At 45.0% G+C, this 18,143-nt stretch overlaps 3 protein-coding genes across 7 annotated transcripts; all 3 read left to right on the plus strand.

Moving 5' to 3' along the window:
• Positions 1-226: 226 nt before the first annotated feature.
• On the plus strand, positions 227-2,960 carry LOC121810391. Its single transcript, XM_042211173.1, has 3 exons — positions 227-323; positions 963-1,432; positions 2,442-2,960. The coding sequence occupies exons 2-3, from the start codon at positions 981-983 to the stop codon at positions 2,506-2,508; spliced, it is 519 nt and encodes a 172-aa protein (XP_042067107.1). The 5' UTR covers positions 227-323; positions 963-980; the 3' UTR covers positions 2,509-2,960.
• A 344-nt stretch (positions 2,961-3,304) lies between these two features.
• Positions 3,305-15,382, plus strand: LOC121810416 (light-harvesting complex-like protein OHP2, chloroplastic). The gene is made up of 2 exons (XM_042211188.1): positions 3,305-3,766; positions 15,106-15,382. Exons 1-2 carry the CDS (start codon positions 3,408-3,410, stop codon positions 15,218-15,220), a joined length of 474 nt encoding a protein of 157 aa, XP_042067122.1. The 5' UTR covers positions 3,305-3,407; the 3' UTR covers positions 15,221-15,382.
• A 137-nt stretch (positions 15,383-15,519) lies between these two features.
• Positions 15,520-17,561, plus strand: LOC121810401 (probable serine/threonine-protein kinase At1g54610). 5 transcript variants are annotated; one of them, XR_006052455.1, is made up of 6 exons: positions 15,520-15,876; positions 15,935-16,219; positions 16,288-16,608; positions 16,735-16,953; positions 17,016-17,131; positions 17,194-17,561. XR_006052455.1 is itself a non-coding variant. In XM_042211180.1 (4 exons), the coding sequence occupies exons 1-4, from the start codon at positions 15,712-15,714 to the stop codon at positions 16,894-16,896; spliced, it is 933 nt and encodes a 310-aa protein (XP_042067114.1). In that variant the 5' UTR covers positions 15,520-15,711; the 3' UTR covers positions 16,897-17,561. The 5 variants fall into 5 exon arrangements, 1 of the variants encoding a protein (XP_042067114.1); XR_006052456.1 differs by having other exon boundaries at positions 17,032-17,131; XR_006052454.1 differs by having other exon boundaries at positions 17,035-17,131.
• The last annotated feature ends 582 nt before the right edge of the window (positions 17,562-18,143 follow it).

Below are 18,143 nucleotides of genomic sequence, written 5' to 3' on the forward strand. Positions count from 1 at the left end.
AAGAATCCATCGCTATCTATTCAAAATCTATACTGTGTCTTTATTTTTTTAGTAGATATTTTTTTTCATTAGTTTCAATTACCGTAATTTGTCACATTTATTAATCTCAATATATCATTCTATTCTCTCTCAATAAATAAGCAAATAATAACATAAATAATTAATAAAAAAAGATTCCATTTTTATTCTTGGTTTGAATAATCTTCACCCTCTAGATTTCTTCAAAATTCTCCTGCTCGTATTTATCCGGCGGAAAATCTGTTCACAATTGTAGATGCAGATTTTTGCCCGCTGATTTCATCGCTCGAGATCGACTCAGATCTGTATGTATGTAATTTCCGCCTTCAAATCTGTATCTATATTCCGTGCGTGTGTGTATATAGCGGCTGCGACTGTGACTGTGTAGCTGAAGTAAAGGCCTAGGCTTTTGTTGATTGGCGTTGATTTCTCCATATTTGACCTTTCAGTTCTCTGATTTGTGGATAAATGTTATTGACTTTTAGGTGACAGTGTGCTCTCTCTTCAATTTATTCGTTGTTTATTCGGTTGTTATGTTTTCATGAGGTAATTCAACTGTAGTGTGGAAGGAAAAATGAATCCCCTCCTTTTCTGTTGAGACTTTTTCTCTTTGTCGTTTTCTGTTAGGGTTATGTTTCATTTAGTTGATCTTGGTAGGTGCGGCATTGTTAGCTGAGAAATAATCCACTTCTGAATTATTTTGGGGGAATGCATATTGTTTTATATGTGAGATTGCAACTCTGTATTCATCACTTGGATTGTTTTGTAGTGTTCCTGTTGTGTTAAGAATTTAGTGGGAAATTTGAATGATTTTGACAGCAGGTGAATTATGGTACAGAAATAGATGAGAAGAACTGATGTTATTGGCAGTAGAAGGAGGGGGTTTTTTCTCTTCATCGGCTTCGGGATATAGTAAGGGATTGACGCTTCTTCTATTGGGACAGAAAAACGAGAAGGAACCCATGAGAGTAACACCTTGGAGCCAGTACCAGTTGGTAGACCAAGAGACTGATCTCCAGCTGGCTCCTGGGAAGAATCGGCTTGTCCGTGGGTGCGCCTCCTTTGTGTGCTTCGGTCGCCCTGCCGCTGGACATGAAAGCACTTCTCCCCTGAAAGTTGGACCAACTCAAAACCAAGAAGTTTTGCTAGAGTCTGTAGATATTGTTGAGAGTAAAGATCAAGTACATTCTACTGATCCAGTTGATTTCAATGAAAATATTAGAACGGTGGTTAGTCTTAAGAGTAGCTTGAAGAAATCAGCAAATGTTGGTCTGGTTGCTCGTGCTGTAGATGGTGGAAACTCCAACAAGCATGAAGTGGACAGAGGTGTTGCTAGTGAATTGGAAAAGAGGAAAGTGCAGTGGACAGATACAACTGGGGGAGAGCTTTTTGAGATACGAGAATTTGAGATGAGGTAACAAGAGCTTCCAGTGGATAATAGTAATCAAAAACATATTTGGATTCATTCTAGTATGTGCCTGTTCAAAATCTATCAAGAGCGTCCGGTGCTTGCTTATTTGTTATATAAGGAGCACCGTGATGTAAAATTCTAAATCTTTCTTGCTGGCTATCATCTTTGTGAGAGAATTTTTCTTGAATTTGCTCCAAGCATGTTATTAAAGAATGCGAAAATTAGTTATACCAAAAGGTGTTTTCTTCACTGCTTCCTGTCTCTGTTTTCATTTTATTGTTGCAGAAACTAAAACTTTGTTGTCAATCGGCTAATTTAGTTGCAAAGAATGATGTTTAATGAGTGTGTATGAATGTGCTGGCTGCAAGCATGCTACTACAACATCAAAATTTGCCTCTATTCTATTGTTCTTGTTTGAAATTCTTGTTGTCTATGTGAGGTCTAAGGCAGGGACAGTATCATCCGTCTTTTTATTTGGTACCTTTATGCAAACTCAGTTTATTTATGATTTGTTAGGTGTAGTTCTTGAAAGCAAGGTTGTATGCTTAGGTTGATCTGGTATCTGCTTTCGTGTAAGGTATTGTTTTTTAAGCTCATCTTTTAAATAAGTCAAAGCTCATATCATGTGGTATGCTTTATACAAAAGTACTAAGTATATATTTTGATACATAACATTTGGGTTCAATACTAGTGCATCGATTAATTCTAAAATACCTACTTGCACATGGCCATGAGCACTTATAATGAAGACAGAGCGAATAGTAAACAGTATTCTTCGGTTTCCTGGAACTTCGGTCTATACATGGTAAATTGGTTGTTTGGTTGGATAAGTAATCTACCTCTTGGATGGTCCTTTGACATGCTTTAGAGTGTTATCTTGTAGCCAAGTTTAGTAATCATATGCCTGTTTTTTTATACAACTCTCGATTTTGTCAATTCTCATGTGTTTCTTGAATAGGGAATGAGTTCTTTCACTTTCCTCTTTCTAATTCATTGTTTCATGTGTTTTCAGTGAAGATGGATCAGATGATGAATTTGATCACGCGACTGCAAAGAGTTGTTCATGCATAATAATGTAGTCCTTCATCTTTCTTAGGTGCTTATGGGCTCGATTTATACTATGACAAGCCTTTGGTGCGTCACGTCACCTGAAGTCCGAGCAAAAAAGTACTGGTTTGATCATCCCCCAGCTCTGTCATCGGATGACGGGAAAAAAGGAAAGTTTGAGGTAATGCAAGATGCCATGGCTATTCACTGGCCTGTTCTGATCATATTCTTACTTGCATTCCATTCCAGCGCAATGGGCATTTTTTGTTTCCCTTCTTGTTTTCGAGGCTGCAAATACTGTATTTTGGTGTTCATATATTGTTGTTTAGATTTGGAGAGGATGGACAAGGAATTTAGTCGTCTCATTATTTATATTTTGTAGCTGTCAATATGAAGTAGAGTTTCATTTGAAAAGATTTGTAAATTTTGCTTTGATTGATGCTATGAAGGATTTCTATATACATTTCCTTATCACTTTTTTTTAGATAAACTTCTCTTAATTTTCAAAATATTCTGGAGCTAATAATAAGAAGTCACATTCATGGATATAACAAGTACTTTTTGAATTGGATATGCGACATTCTCATCAAAATTTGACTAAACTTTCATAATTTTTTTGGACTATTTGCTTAATACTGAAGAAAATATGAGTTGATCTTACCGTGACCGATAGATTACTTAAATTAATGTAATTTTATTTCACAATTTTGATGTTGTTGAAACTCACATGAATATCCGAACATACAAAAATCCTTTCAGTTTTTTATCATCTTCCTAGTGGATCCCACAAAGTAGACTTAAACCAAAACCATGAGAATGTTAACAAACTTGGCCACTTGTTATCCGCACATCTTTCCTCTTTGAAAGAATCACAATCTTCTCTCCCTCCACACAAAATCCTCATCTCAATCCCAACAATCACAAGCAAAAAATGTCAGTCGCTTCATCACCTTCATTTCCATGCATCAAACTCCGCACCCCATCATCATCACCACCGTCTTCCTCTTCCCTCAGATTCACTATTAGGAGCTCTCAAGCCGACGGCCCTTTCCGGAGACCCACCGCTCCCACGCCGGTAAAGCCGGTGCCGCCGTCTCCGTCTTCGTCTCCTTCTCCGGCCGCTCCGAAGCAGCCAGCAGCGGTGGTGCAGGACAAGAATGTGATAACGTTGGAATTTCAAAGGCAGAAGGCGAAGGAGCTGCAGGAATACTTCAAGCAGAAGAAGCTGCAGACAGTCGATCAAGGTCCATTTTTTGGTTTCATTGCCAAGAATGAGATCTCCAATGGCAGGTTATTTCTTGATCAATTTATGTTACAAAATTGCAATTTGATTGTGTAGATAAACCTATTTGTTGTCTTTCTCTGTTCAGTAGGTAAAAGATAGGATTTTTAAGCATTTTTTAAACCAAATCTAGCTTTATTGAGGACAAAATGGGATATGCTCAAGCAAAGGCTAATTATAACTTTGAAACTTCTGATCAATCATGCTATGCTATTGATGGGGTACGAACTAAACCCTAATGGCAAGCCCAATAACAGTGACGGCCCATCAGCCCAGAGCCCAAGAAAGAGTATCTGTTCGGCACGACCAAAGAGTTCGGCACGACCAAAGAGTTCGGACTCAGCCTACAGCTCGGTAAAAGCCGACCAGTCAAGCTCTCCTCTCAGATCGGCAAGAGTTGATCGGTAAAGTCCAGCAGTTCGGTCTCAGCATTCGACCGAACTAGGAGTTAGTGGACTCATGAAAGGCCTCCACGACCTCCACTATACCCACGATCTATTTAGTGGTATGAAGCAGTTATTGAGCAGTTATTGCTCACCCACGATCTTGTTAGTGGGGCTGCAAACCACGATCCTAGTTCAATGTATAAATAGAATTTAGATCAGATAGAAAAGGGTTAAGCTCTCTAGAGATAAAATAGCATATAGCAAGTCTGTGTTGTAAGCTGTATTTTCGCAGATCAAGCAATACAAACCTGCCCTCATTTCTCCCCGTGGACGTAGATTTACCTCAGTAAATCGAACCACGTAAATTCATTGTGTCATAATTCTCTACCAGCATTTACTAACATCAATAATTCGCGGATCCATCACTGGCGCCGTCTGTGGGAAACAGAGAACCAAATTTGTGATAAAGCGAATTTTTGACCATTTTTTCAACCCAAAAAATGCATACCAGATCGCAGAGTACCCGTATTCCTGCCCGTGAGAACCAGGAGGAAGCCAATCCATCCCATAGGTCTGGAAAACAGCCTAGGGATAAATCCACCACCAGTTCTCATGGTGGAGGAACAAGCCGCTCCAAAAGCCGTCACACTGAGTCTTCCCAGCAGCCCGATTTGAATGAGGCTGTCAAGCAGTTTTTGGCTGAAAAGCAGGAGGAATTCTTAACCTTCCTGCGAAAAAGCCAAAAGCAGCCGGAGACGAAAACGACGGATTCTCCTTCTCCCTCCGCACAAGAAAGTCACTACCGCAGTAGTGTCGCATCTCCCAGGAGAAAGAATCCTCAACCCCGACATATTCCAGCTCCTCCTCGGTACCGGAATCACAGGAGAACTCAATCTCCTCCATACCGACGAGATATCGGATTCGCCGTGTACGGAGCACTGAAGACTCCGTTCTCGGACGACATCACCCGAACTCCCCTACCACAGAACTACCGAACTCCGTCGATGACTTACGACGGGCTCGTGGACCCTCACGATTTCTTGGGGCGCTATCAATATAACATGGCGAACCAGGGTCTCAACGAGGTCCACATGTGCAAGCTGTTTCCCGAGCTGCTCATCGGGAACGCGAGAAGGTGGTTCGATAGCCTCCCCCAGGGCAGCATCAGATCTTACCGAGATCTAATGGATGCCTTCCACAGGAGGTTCTTTCAGAAAGCGGAAGCCCGAATCACTTCGGCTCAGCTGCTTTCCATTCGTCAAGGTCGCGACGAAAAAATCAGCGACTTTATGACAAGATTCCACAAGGAATGCCTGCAAGTAGACGATCTCAACGATCTGCTTGTCATCTCGGCATTCCAAAATGGAATCTTGCCCGGAGCTCTCTACAGGAAGCTCGTTGAGTGCGGTCCGCAGACAGCTCAGGAAATGTGGGACATTGCGGACCAGTACTCCCGGGCCGATGAGGCAGACCGTCGCAAACGGTCGTTAGACAGCTCATCGTCCCGAGGAGACAGAAGGAAGCCTGATCATAGCGATCAGGGGCATCCTCGCCGGACTCCATTTGAAAGAATTCAAAGGGCTCCGGTGCAAGACAGATTGGGACCTCGTCTCAATCCCGAGAAGCCGCTCGCTCAGTTCGTACCGCTGAACAAGCCGAGAGCGGAAATTTTCGAACTGCACTCTGACCTGTTCGAAAAGCCAAAGCGGATGACAAAATCAGCCGCACGCCGACCACAGGATAACTACTGCTCCTACCATCAAGACCACGGTCACGATACTGAGGAGTGCAGAAACTTGGCTGCAGGTATCGATGTTCTTGTGAAGGCAGGGACATTGAAAAAATACCGAAGTAAGCAGCCAAAGAAGAATAAAAAGCAGAGTGGTGCGAACTGCGCTCCTCAGGATCCGAAAAGGCAGCCGGATCCCGAAGACGATGACGAGCCGCAATATGATGGAGTAATCCAGACTATTGACGCGCTCCCTGCCGGGAAGACCAAGTCGTCCCTAAAGTCAGAACGCAGAGGCTCCAATCGAGAGGAGCCAACGCATAAAAGGCTGAAGCAGGACGAAGTGATTACGTTCTCGGCTGCTGATCCCGTCCCGGCCATCTCTCCTCACCAAGACGCCATTGTCATCCAAGCCGGAGTGGCAAACAAGCTGATCCACAGGGTGTTTGTGGATACAGGAGCGTCGGTTAGCATTCTTTTTAAAGAGTGCTTCGACAAGCTAGAAGTGGACCCAGCTCGGCTCAGTCCGGCTCCGCTTCCCCTGAAGAGCTTCACCCAGGAGGACACCCGCCCTGAAGGTATTATCAGCCTTCCGATCACGGTGGGGAAAGCGCCTACTAGCTCCAGTACGATGATTGAGTTTTTCGTGGTGAAAGCTCGGTCCCCGTACAACGTCATCCTGGGAAGAGACTGGCTCAACACAGTTCGGGCCGTTTGCTCCACCTATCACCTCACCATCAAGATCCCTACTAAAGGAGGGATAGCGGTCATCCGAGGTGACCAAAAGAGAGCAAAGGAATGTCTGCAAATTGCGCTTAGAAGTGCCGAGCAGTCAGATCGGCACCACCAAGCATAGCAATCACAGCAGCCGGAGTCAGAGGCGATGACCGAAGTCATACCGGAGCCGAACTCGATGACAGTTCAGCTGTACGAAGACGATCCATCCAGAACGGTTAAGATCGGTTTCGCGGGAACGCCCCTACTTCGGGAAAAAACCATCCAGCTCCTCAAGGAGTATAAAGACGTCTTTGCATGGTCTCCGTTGGACATGACCGGAGTGCCCCCCGAGGTAATCACTCATCGGTTAAATATTGATCCTTCAGTCCGGCCGATAAAACAGAAGCAAAGACTCTTTGCGGCAGAACGAAGTCAAGTCATCCATGACGAAGTCCGTCAATTATTGAAGGCGGATGTGTTATTCGAAGTGAAGTATCCTTCGTGGGTGGCCAATCCTGTCATGATCAAGAAAAAGGAAGGAGGATGGCGGATGTGCATAGATTTCACCGATCTAAATAAGCACTGTCCCAAAGATTGCTATCCCCTTCCGAACATAGATAAAAAAGTAGAAGCTTTGATAGGCTTTGAAATTTTTTGTTTTCTTGATCTGTACAAAGGATACCATCAAGTTTTAATGGATGAGATTGACGCTTCAAAAACGGCCTTCATTACTGATTTCGGCATTTTCGCTTATAAAAAGATGCCATTCGGTTTAAAGAATGCCGGAGCCACTTATCAAAGGATGGTAGACAAGCTTTTTCGGCACCTGATTGGAAAGGAGGTCGAAGTGTATGTTGACGATATAGTCGTCAAAAGCAAAAGCACTTCGGAGTACGAGCACAACCTCAAGTCCACTCTCGACGTGCTCAAGAAAGCCAACCTCAAACTTAATCCCCAAAAGTGTACCTTTTTGGTAGATTCGGGAAAGTTTCTGGGTTGTTGGGTTTCAAAGGACGGACTCAAGGCAAACCCCTCAAAAGTTCAAGTCGTTCAGAACATGGCAATGCCGAAGTCCATACATGACGTGCAAAGGCTAACCGGATGTCTAGCCGCACTGAATCGATTCCTTTCCCAAGCAGCCGAAAAGCAACTGCCGTTCTTCAAGGTGTTGAAAAAGGCACCAAAGTTCGAATGGGGAGCCGAGCAGAAAAAGGCCTTTGACGAGCTCAAAAGTTATCTAGCCGAGCTTCCTATGCTCTCTGCTCCAACCGAAGCCGAAGTAATATTCTTATACTTAGCGGCATCGGATCAAACCATCAGCGCGGTGCTTGTACGAGAAGAAGGCCTAAAGCAGCTTCCCATCTACTTTACAAGCCGAGCATTAAGAGGTCCAGAAACAAGGTATCAACCACTGGAAAAGATTGCTCTGGCATTAGTAAATGCAGCAAGGAGACTGCGGCCATACTTCTATGCTCACAAGGTATGCGTCTTAACTGATCTGCCACTTCGGCAAGTGTTGACCAAACCGGAAGCATCAGGCAGAATCGCCAAGTGGGCTATAGAGTTGGGAGAGCACACAATTGAATATCTACCTCGAAAAGCCATCAAGGGACAAGCCTTGGCAGATTTTCTTGCAGAAGCAAAGTTCGATCAAGCAATTCCTGTTATTGCCGAACAGAAGAATTCTGCCAATGCCGAACTAGCACAGCCCTTGGAATCCGAAGTAGAACCGACGGACTGCTGGAGCGGATTCGTAGATGGAGCTTCAAACAAGATGGGAAGTGGAGCTGGTATTCTACTTGTCGCTCCCGACGGACACGAGGTAACCTACTCACTTCGGTTCCTATTCCCCACTACTAATAATGAAGCCGAGTACGAAGCCCTCCTGGCCGGACTCCAGCTAGCGCAAAGTCTGCTTGTCAAATCTCTCAAAGTCCATTGTGATTCACAAGTCATAGTAAATCACATGTTGGGTACAAGTGAAGCTCGTGACGAGAGAATGAAGAAGTATTTGGACAAAGCGCAAAGCATCAGCCGAAGTTTCTCCTATTTTCGGATAATCCGCATTCCCAGAGCGGAAAATAGCCGAGCAGATACCTTAAGTAAGTTGGCCTCAGATCCGAGCTCAAAGGCGGAAGAATTAATGCATCGAAGCATTGATGAAGCCGAGGTACATTCAGTATCCAGCTCGCCGAACTGGATGACGCCGATCTTGCAGTATCTGGATCAAGGACAATTGCCCGAGGATAAGAGAGAAGCTCGGAAGATCACGTGCCGAGCTCTTCGGTACGAACTTCATGAAGGAGTCCTCTTTAGAAAGTCTTACCTCCAGCCGTTATTGCGGTGCGTAGGACCAGAAGAGACGGACTACATCCTCAGAGAAGTTCATGAAGGATCGTGCGGTAGCCACATCGGAGCCAGAGCTTTAGCTAAAAAAGTTCTGAGATGGGGATATTATTGGCCAACCATGGTACAAGAGGCAGTGCAGCTCGTCAAGAAGTGTACGAAGTGCCAAATTCATGCAAATGTCCCAAGGATGCCGCAGACCGATCTGTACACTATGCAAAGCCCTTGGCCTTTCATGCAATGGGGCATAGACATAGTGGGACCACTTCCTCAAGCTCCTCGGCAAATGAAATTCCTTATCGTTGCCGTGGACTACTTCACGAAGTGGGTGGAGGCTGAACCATTAGCTACGATAACGAGCTCAAAGGCATTGGACTTCGTCTGGAAGAACATAGTGTGCCGATTTGGCATACCCCACATCCTCATCTCGGATAATGGGACTCAGTTCACCGACAAGACGTTCAAGAATTGGTGCCAAGAGCTGAACATTCAACAGCGGTTCACTTCGGTCTCCCATCCCCAAGCAAACGGACAAACGGAAGTAACGAACCGGATTCTGGTGAAAGGGTTAAAAGCTCGGTTAGAACAAGCCAAAGGACAATGGGTAGAAAATCTCCCTCAAGTCCTATGGTCCTACCGAACTACACCCAAAACCTCCAACGGTGAAACTCCGTATAGTCTGGTGTACGGCACTGAAGCCGTAATTCCGGTGGAGATCGGCGTACCCAGTCCCCGAACTCTAAACTTCTCCTCAGAAATGAATGACGACGGACTGAGAGCCGAACTAGATCTCGCCGAAGAAAGAAGAGAATTGGCGTGCATAAAAGCAGCCAAGTATAAGGAGCAAGTAGCCCGGTATTATAACCAAAGGGTGAAAAAGCTTCAATTTCAAGTGGGAGATCTCGTCTTGAGAAACAACGAGGTAAGCCGAGCAGAAAAGCTGGGCAAACTCGAGCCCACATGGGAGGGTCCGTATCGGGTGTCAGAAGTCCTCGGCAAAGGGTCTTATAAATTGACTCACATGTCAGGAGAACAAGTACCCCGAACATGGCACGTCTCCAACCTCAAGAAGTTCCACTTGTAAGAGACAAAGTCCGGTCAGTCTGTCTTGTGTCTAGTTCGGTCATAGGGGTACATGTTTTTATTTGTTTGTTTTTTTACTTGTACCTTTTACTTGTCGTTTTATGAAAAGTTTAAAGTTTTTTTCTTTCGTCTTTTTCATTTTTTCTCTATGTGTTTTGTCTCTATGTGCTTGTCGTCTCTTACAAATGGTACCAAGGTATATCGTTCTTTAAAGACTGATCCCCTTTTTAGATCGATTATTAAAGACTATTGTGAGTCCAAGCTTCTAAGGAGGATATAAGACCACAATTCAGCTTAACAAGCAGTCCGTCTGAAACGAACTGCAATAAGCCAACGATTGTGCGTCCAAGCTTCCAAGGAGGATACAAGACCGCAATTCAGCTTAATAAGCACTTCGTCTGAAACGAACTGCAATAAGGGAAAGTCCGATCCACGCGATAAACCTCGCCGAATTAGGACGACCGAGTTCGGTCAAAGAAGTTTACCTCATAAGACCGAGGACGACCATGTCTAGTCAAAGAGGTTTACTGCATAAGACCACTTCGGTTAACTGGGAAAGTCCGATCCACGCGATAAAACTCGCCGAATTAGGACAAGGGAAAGTTCGATCCCGGCGACAAAAATCGCCAAATTAGAACACAAACCGAGTCCGGTCAAAGATGTTTATTTCGTCAGACCAAAGAAAAATCCGGTCAAAGATGTTTATTTCATCAGACCAAAGACGAGTCCGGTCAAAGAAGTTTATTTCATAAGACCAAGGACCAAGTCCGATCAAAGAAGTATACTTCATAAGACCGAGGACAAGTACGATGAAATTTTTTCGCTAAGCTGTAAATACAGTGTTAGAGGCGGAAACAAAATTTCATTTTTCAAATCTTGTTCAGCATACAACTCCGCTACCCTACTATTACAAAGGACTATTCTACTGTCCGGGGTTGCTAAAGTTGAGCCACCTATTCACAAAATCCTCTGGAAGCCGAGTTCGGTCGTTCCGAGCAGATGAAGAATAAGCAGGTCGACGAGATGCTATCCTCGACCCAACGCCTCTTCCCCGAGCCCGAGAAGTCCTAACACCTCGGCGATGAAGAGTCTCTGCAATAAGCATCTGCTGATCTTGCTCGCTCATAGTCACAACTCCTCGGCGAATTTCAGTCCGTCCCTGTCTTGACGATTCCGGTTGCTCCTGAGCCCGTTCTCGTCTAGACGTTTCCGGCTGTTCCGGAGTTCGTTGTTGACTTGGAGTAGGATTTTGAACAAGGGAACCAGAGGTTTGATCTGGAGTGCGAGCATCTGTTGGCACGATATGCCGAAGGAATCTTTCTATGGAGGGGCGCCGAGAAAGAACAATGTTGTACCGAGAAGCCCAACGCCGTAGTGATTTCACAACTTGTTGGCAAGCCGAGCTCTCCAGCGCATTGTTCCTCCGGAGTACAAGATATTCCTCCCACAGTTCGTCAACTCGACTCTGAACATCTGATATGGTCAATCCCCCGCGCACACGGATGTAATCCTCGTACGCAGTCCTCTCAGCAATGGTCGTATTCAGCTCGGCCTCCAGATCCTTCTTATCGGACTCTAAGTCCTTATTATCGGCCTCCAGCTTCACTAAACGAGCCAGAAGCTCGTCATTCTTCGTCTGATCGGCTATAGCTCTTTTCTCAGCTTCGTCTAAAGCCGAAGAGTACAGCCGTTTCCAGTGAAGTATCTCCATCTCCTTGAGTACAAAGCAGCTATGTTAGTTCGGCAGCTGTACCGAGCAGATAGTAAAATACAACAGGAATAAAGGCGAGTACGAAAAGCTATACGAAGACAAGTGTAGAGAATTTTTCATTCACAAGGAAAATTTTTTTACACTAGGAGGGCTTCAAGGCCATTTTACAAGGAAGAAACTAGACTAAGAGAAGGGAGACGAAATCATACTCCGCCAGCTTCGTCTCCGGCTCCTTGGTCTGGGTCAGCTTCTTTCTCCTGAGCTACCTCAGCCTCGGCCTCGCCTCCTGCCGGCCTCGCCTCCGCCTCCTGATCGGCTTCCTTCTCCGGATGCCCGGCCCGCTCGACTTCGGCCTCCAGCTCCAGCAGCTCGGCCTCACCCTCTCCGTTGTAAGTCGAAGCGGGTGAAACGGGTCCCACGGAGGCAAAGATAGCCTCCAGGTTCTCGTCCCGATCAGCTCGACAACTCCGGACTCGGTCTGCAGAAAGCAGGACCGAGGATGAAGCGAGCTCCTCCAGGAGCGGCAGATTCTGAAGCCGAGCTGCTATCTCTCGGCTGTACAGAGGCAGCACGACGTCGGCCCCCTGCTCGCCCTTATCGGCAATTAGCCTTACCAGACTACCGACAAAGGCCGAGAACTGGCTGCTCAAAAAGAGTCTCTCCGTGTAGGCACGGAGACCCTCTCCTTGGGCAACCACGGCGGCAGCATCCCTCTGTTTCGTCTGCTCTCGCTGGATGACGAGCTGGTTTTTGGCAAACTGAGCTTCATCCTGGGCCGAAATCCTAGCAGCCCTGGCTTTCTCAAAGTTTGCCTCAGCCTGCTCGGCCCGGTGACAAGCAGCCGCCAATTTCCTCTGCATCTCGGCATAGTCGTTGGACGCTTTGGAGAGTTCGACGGCGACGAGCTTGGAGAGCATATCATTCCTCTGAAAATGGATAAGGAAAAAAGTTAACAGAGGGCACCAAAAATACAGGACAGAAGCCAAGCCAAGGAATCAAGAAGACAATTCACCTCGGCGAAGTCCGTGGGCCATAGAAATGGCTCACAGATATGCTCCGAAGGAGGCGCCAAGACCATGTCTTTCTCTGGCGCTCTCGGGGGCTTCTGGGTCTTCCCCTTCCTACTTGCCGAAGTCGACTCCGGCTTCTTTGGACCCGAAGAGGTCTTTTGCCTCTTCGGATTCTTCTCGGCATCAGGCGCCGAGCTGGTAGCCTTCTCTCTCTCCGGCTCCACAAGCTCGGAGGACTTTCTGATAGCCTTATTCAACATGAACACTGCCAAAAAGCAAGAAAGCAAAGTCAGATTTTCTTCGTTAAAGCAGTAGAGCATAAAGATAAAGAGAAATCCTCACCCTCGGCCTCTTCGTCCGAAGACGAGATGTCGAACACGACGTCGCCCTTGACGAGCTCAGACTCCGTGTATTGTTTCCTAACTATGGGAATCTTGTTGAGCTCGCCATCGAGCTCGTCCAACGGTTCAGGCCGAGGGTGACGGATAACGGACTCCGGCCCTCTCCAGGGAAAACTAGGAGCCGCGGTCCTATCATAGTAGAAGAAGCGATTTTGCCACTTCGGCCACTTTGTTTTACAAAAGGCCCTAAAGGGCTGTAAAGGGATCAAGTAAAACCAAGACCCCTTCCTCTTAAATTGAAAGAATTTAAGGATCGCCTTCAAAGACAAATCCCTTCCTAACCTACGGAGTTCGGCAGCGAAGGCCGACAAGTGCCTCCAAGAGTTCGGAGTCACCTGGCCTAATGGAAGCTGAAAAAAATCTAGTAAATCTATAAAGGCAGAAGGGAGGGGGAAACGAAGCCCGCATTCTAAGCAGGCCTCGTACACGGTGACGTAACCCTCCGGCGGGGAGTCAGCCCTGTGATCACCGTCAGGTACCACCGCCTTCCCCCCAGGAAAAGAGTATTTTTCGTAAAGGGATATCACAGTATCCTTACTCAAGATACTGTGAAAATACTCTACGGTCTTCTCCCCGGATTCTTTCCGGCTAGAAGACCCCTTACCCCCTTTCCTAACGCTACCCGACTCCGAAGAAGAAGAAGAAGACATTTTTCTTACTTTTTGAAGATGAAGATAGTCTGAAAAAATTCTTGAAAGCGGAGAGAGAATTTTCGCAAGAAAGAGAGTATAGAAGACGCAACAGCAAAAGTGCTTCAATGATGAAGAAAGAGCGTATTTATCAGATACGGGAAAGATTTCGAAATCGTTGCGCCGTTTCGAATCCCACCTTTTCAGGAATCAACGGCCGGATTTTACTGTCGCATTTAATGCAGGCATGCGCTAGGCACGTCCCCTGACGTCAGCCTCCCCCTTACCGTTATCCAGAATGCCGAAGTGACTCACCTCGCCGAAGTGATCCACTTCGCTTTTCGGGGGGGGTAGTGATGGGGTACGAACTAAACCCTAATGGCAAGCCCAATAACAGTGACGGCCCATCAGCCCAGAGCCCAAGAAAGAGTATCTGTTCGGCACGACCAAAGAGTTCGGCACGACCAAAGAGTTCGGACTCAGCCTACAGCTCGGTAAAAGCCGACCAGTCAAGCTCTCCTCTCAGATCGGCAAGAGTTGATCGGTAAAGTCCAGCAGTTCGGTCTCAGCATTCGACCGAACTAGGAGTTAGTGGACTCATGAAAGGCCTCCACGACCTCCACTATACCCACGATCTATTTAGTGGTATGAAGCAGTTATTGAGCAGTTATTGCTCACCCACGATCTTGTTAGTGGGGCTGCAAACCACGATCCTAGTTCAATGTATAAATAGAATTTAGATCAGATAGAAAAGGGTTAAGCTCTCTAGAGATAAAATAGCATATAGCAAGTCTGTGTTGTAAGCTGTATTTTCGCAGATCAAGCAATACAAACCTGCCCTCATTTCTCCCCGTGGACGTAGATTTACCTCAGTAAATCGAACCACGTAAATTCATTGTGTCATAATTCTCTACCAGCATTTACTAACATCAATAATTCGCGGATCCATCAGCTATGGTTTGCAATTGTCATATGAGACTAATTTTTGGACAATTATGCGACGTTTATCTAATGAGATGACACTTATGTGTACTGATACTGATTGATGTGAGTCCACATTTGGTTTCCACGTTGTGCTGAGTTGTAAATCAAATCCACAACACCAATTTTACCGAAAATAAGTCTAGTGGGGCAGTTTTGCTAATTGTATAAAACTTACTGTTTAATTGGCATGATCTGAAATATATGAGATTTAGGCAACCAAAAATTATGATTTAAACTATAATTTTCTAAAAGAATACTTCATTCGTCCACGAAAAATAATACTCCTACTAATGTTTTAGTATTTTTGGTTCGTGATAATGTTATGTTTGAATGAATTTGCTGGTGATGCAGATGGGCAATGTTTGGTTTTGCTGTGGGAATGCTAACAGAGTATGCAACTGGTTCAGATTTTGTGGATCAACTCAAAATCCTCCTCTCCAATTTTGGGATTCTTGATCTTGATTGATACCTCCTTCTTTTCCCCATCTTCTAATCTGCTTTGTAAAGCCACTTTCTTTTCTATGTTTGCTCAACATTTTTCACATACATGTATAATTACACTACACTCATCCATCTGTATAATTTCAAATATGTCTTCTACATTACAAATTTCATTTGATTCGATTCATGTCATTGCGTTGGTTTCGTGGAGCAAATGAAGTAGAGAGAAGCGTTCTTACATTTGTAGAAATGCGTCACTTTAAATGAAATATCCCAAAAATTAATATATGAGTAAGTTACTGTGAAAGTAAATGTGAAAACAGCCAACAGCTGAACTCATAGATTCTGATGGAAGAAGGCTTCAAATTCAGCTGAAGAATCTAAGTCTATGTGAATTCTTTTCTTGTTCGATCCTCTTCTTGTTTGACAAAAAGTAAACAATGTCTGATTTGATATGATTCAAGAATCAACAAAAACAACTCTCTACCCTGCATAAGGACTAAAATCGGCTTTGCCATGAACGGAGTTAGAGGCCGGAGAAAGAGTGTCGGAGATGAGGGAGGAGGGAGAAGAATTGAACTAGTTGATGTACGGCCCAAGTGGCTAACAGACAACATTCCAGCACAGGTTTTGAAGGACATCGTGCCCAAGTCTTCCGATTCTTACATCAAAATAGACAAGGTAAACTAATTTCAGTCGAATGTTACAGACACGAATATTGAAGTTATTGATGTTTCAGATAGGCGCGGGAACGTACAGCAACGTGTACAAGGCGAGGGACAGGGCGACAGGGGAGACGGTGGCCTTGAAGAAGGTCCAGTTCGACACCTCAGAAGCCGAGAGCATCAAGTTCATGGCGCGAGAGATCAGGTTCTTGCAGAGGCTGGATCACCCCAACATCATAAAGCTCAAGGGATTAGCCACATCAAGAATGCAGTTCAGTATTTACTTGGTTTTCGAATACATGCACTCCGATCTCTCGAGAATCCTGTCTAGGCCGGACGAGAGGCTAACGGAATCGCAGGTTGATCTTGTCTGATCATGAAATGAATGTGTTTTTCCTTTTTTATGCAATGCAATGGTGTTGTACAGATCAAATGCTACATGCAGCAGCTGCTTTCCTGCCTTCGCCACTGCCACGAGCGCGGTGTGCTGCACAGAGACATTAAGCCCTCGAATCTACTAATAGACAAGAACGGCACAGTCAAGCTTGCAGATTTTGGGCTGGCGAATTTGATCGATCCGAAGAGAAGAAAACGGCCTCTGACCAGCTGTGTCGCGACGCTATGGTACAGAGCTCCAGAGCTGCTTCTCGGCTCCACAGATTACGGAGTTGGCATTGATCTCTGGAGCGTTGGTTGCCTCATGGCGGAGATGTTTGCCGGTAGACCAATTCTGCCTGGTAGTACTGAGGTAATACTTCATTCTTCTTTTGTAAAAACAAACACATTTTTGGGAGAAAATTCAGAAAATGTTGAAAGCTCGTGTATTTACATGAAAATAATGTCTTTTATTTTATTATCTATGCATGTTTTTAAGGCTGAGCAAGTTCACATAATCTTCAAGCTGTGTGGCACTCCACCAGATGAATATTTCAAAGGACTGAAGCTCTCCACATCTCTAATAAACCCTGCAAAGACCTACAAATCCAGCCTTGCTGAGAAGTGCAGGAACTTCCCTTCTTCTGCTATGGCACTTTAACCATTCGCTCTCCATCCGTCCCTTCGTGGCTCTGCAGCTTCTGCTCTCGACAACGAGGTTTTCTGCAAAATTTGGTTTTCTATATCTATCTCTGAATCTTTGAACTGATTCATCCATAGTTTGTTTTTGTGGTAGCAGTTCTTTCAGAGTAGTCCTTTGGCATGCGGACCACCCTCTGGCTTGCCGGATACCGAGCTGAGGACAAGGATCAAGTCCCAATAAACGAGAGGCGAACGTGAGTATGCTTGAGCTTGATGAAGGGATTTTAATGTTGATTAATTTGTGATAATTTGACAGGCATAGGAGTAGTAGAGTAAGGCGATCACAGAATGAAGAAGAAAAAGGGAGATGATGATAAGGATGAGTAGTTGCCTCTTGTCGCTATTTCAAGATCGAACGAATACTGCTAGGCTGCTAGCTAGAAACATCGGGAATCTACCTCCGTTGGCCAGTGCTAAGATACGTACGATCAACTAAAGCCTAGTGTCACTAATCATCCATGTATTGGAGATTGGATCATTTAGAATTCTTGAACGATAAATATATCTCAGTCAAATCTATTACACCTTATCCCATAGAGGTATGATCAAATACAAACCCCTATCTATAATACAAACTACAAACTTTAATTCTACACACTCTAATCAGCGGTTAGCAATGTGATTCATATATCGATGTTAACGCCTAATACAAATTCTGGCACTGGGGGTGTATATGGAATTCGTTTCATGCATCGGTTACTTCATCCCTCATTTCACTCCAACCCTTCCATAAGGGCACCCGCAACGCTGTGCCGTTGCGGTTCCTATGCCGTTCCGGCGGAACAGTTCCGCGGCGGCACGCGTTGCAGGCCTCGTTCCGTCGCCATTCCGTTCCCATGCCGTTCCCATACCGTGCCGCGTTCCGTTCCGGAGGAACGCGGAACGAAACGTTCCGCCACGCGCCGAGGCGATGTGGCGGCCTCCCATTCGACGCGTGAAGCCCACTCGCTGCCCCGCGAGTGGGCTTCGTCCCGATGACGCAATAATTCAATTTTTTTTTAAAAAAATTCAAATTTAATAAATTTTTTTTTGCAACGGTAATGTGACCGTTTTTTATATCCGTTTTGTATTTTTTTTTATTTTTTATTTATTTATTTACTCTATAAATACTCTTATTTCATACTCATTTCAATCACAAACACACATCTATTCCTCTCTATTTCCACCCCAATTTTCATCTCAAATCAACTCTGCTTTCCTTCTCCC

This window comes from Salvia splendens, chromosome 1 (genome assembly GCF_004379255.2).
Source record: "Salvia splendens isolate huo1 chromosome 1, SspV2, whole genome shotgun sequence".
NCBI lineage: Eukaryota > Viridiplantae > Streptophyta > Magnoliopsida > Lamiales > Lamiaceae > Salvia > Salvia splendens.

Coding starts and splice junctions, on each gene's coding strand:
- LOC121810416 (XM_042211188.1), top strand. CDS start 3,408: ATGTCAGTCGCTTCATCACCTTCATTTCCATGCATCAAACTCCGCACC. Junction 3,767..15,105: donor AATGAGATCTCCAATGGCAG/GTTATTTCTTGA, acceptor CTGGTGATGCAG/ATGGGCAATGTTTGGTTTTG.
- LOC121810391 (XM_042211173.1), top strand. CDS start 981: ATGAGAGTAACACCTTGGAGCCAGTACCAGTTGGTAGACCAAGAGACT. Junction 1,433..2,441: donor ATACGAGAATTTGAGATGAG/GTAACAAGAGCT, acceptor ATGTGTTTTCAG/TGAAGATGGATCAGATGATG.
- LOC121810401 (XM_042211180.1), top strand. CDS start 15,712: ATGAACGGAGTTAGAGGCCGGAGAAAGAGTGTCGGAGATGAGGGAGGA. Junction 16,220..16,287: donor AGAGGCTAACGGAATCGCAG/GTTGATCTTGTC, acceptor GGTGTTGTACAG/ATCAAATGCTACATGCAGCA. Junction 16,609..16,734: donor TTCTGCCTGGTAGTACTGAG/GTAATACTTCAT, acceptor CATGTTTTTAAG/GCTGAGCAAGTTCACATAAT.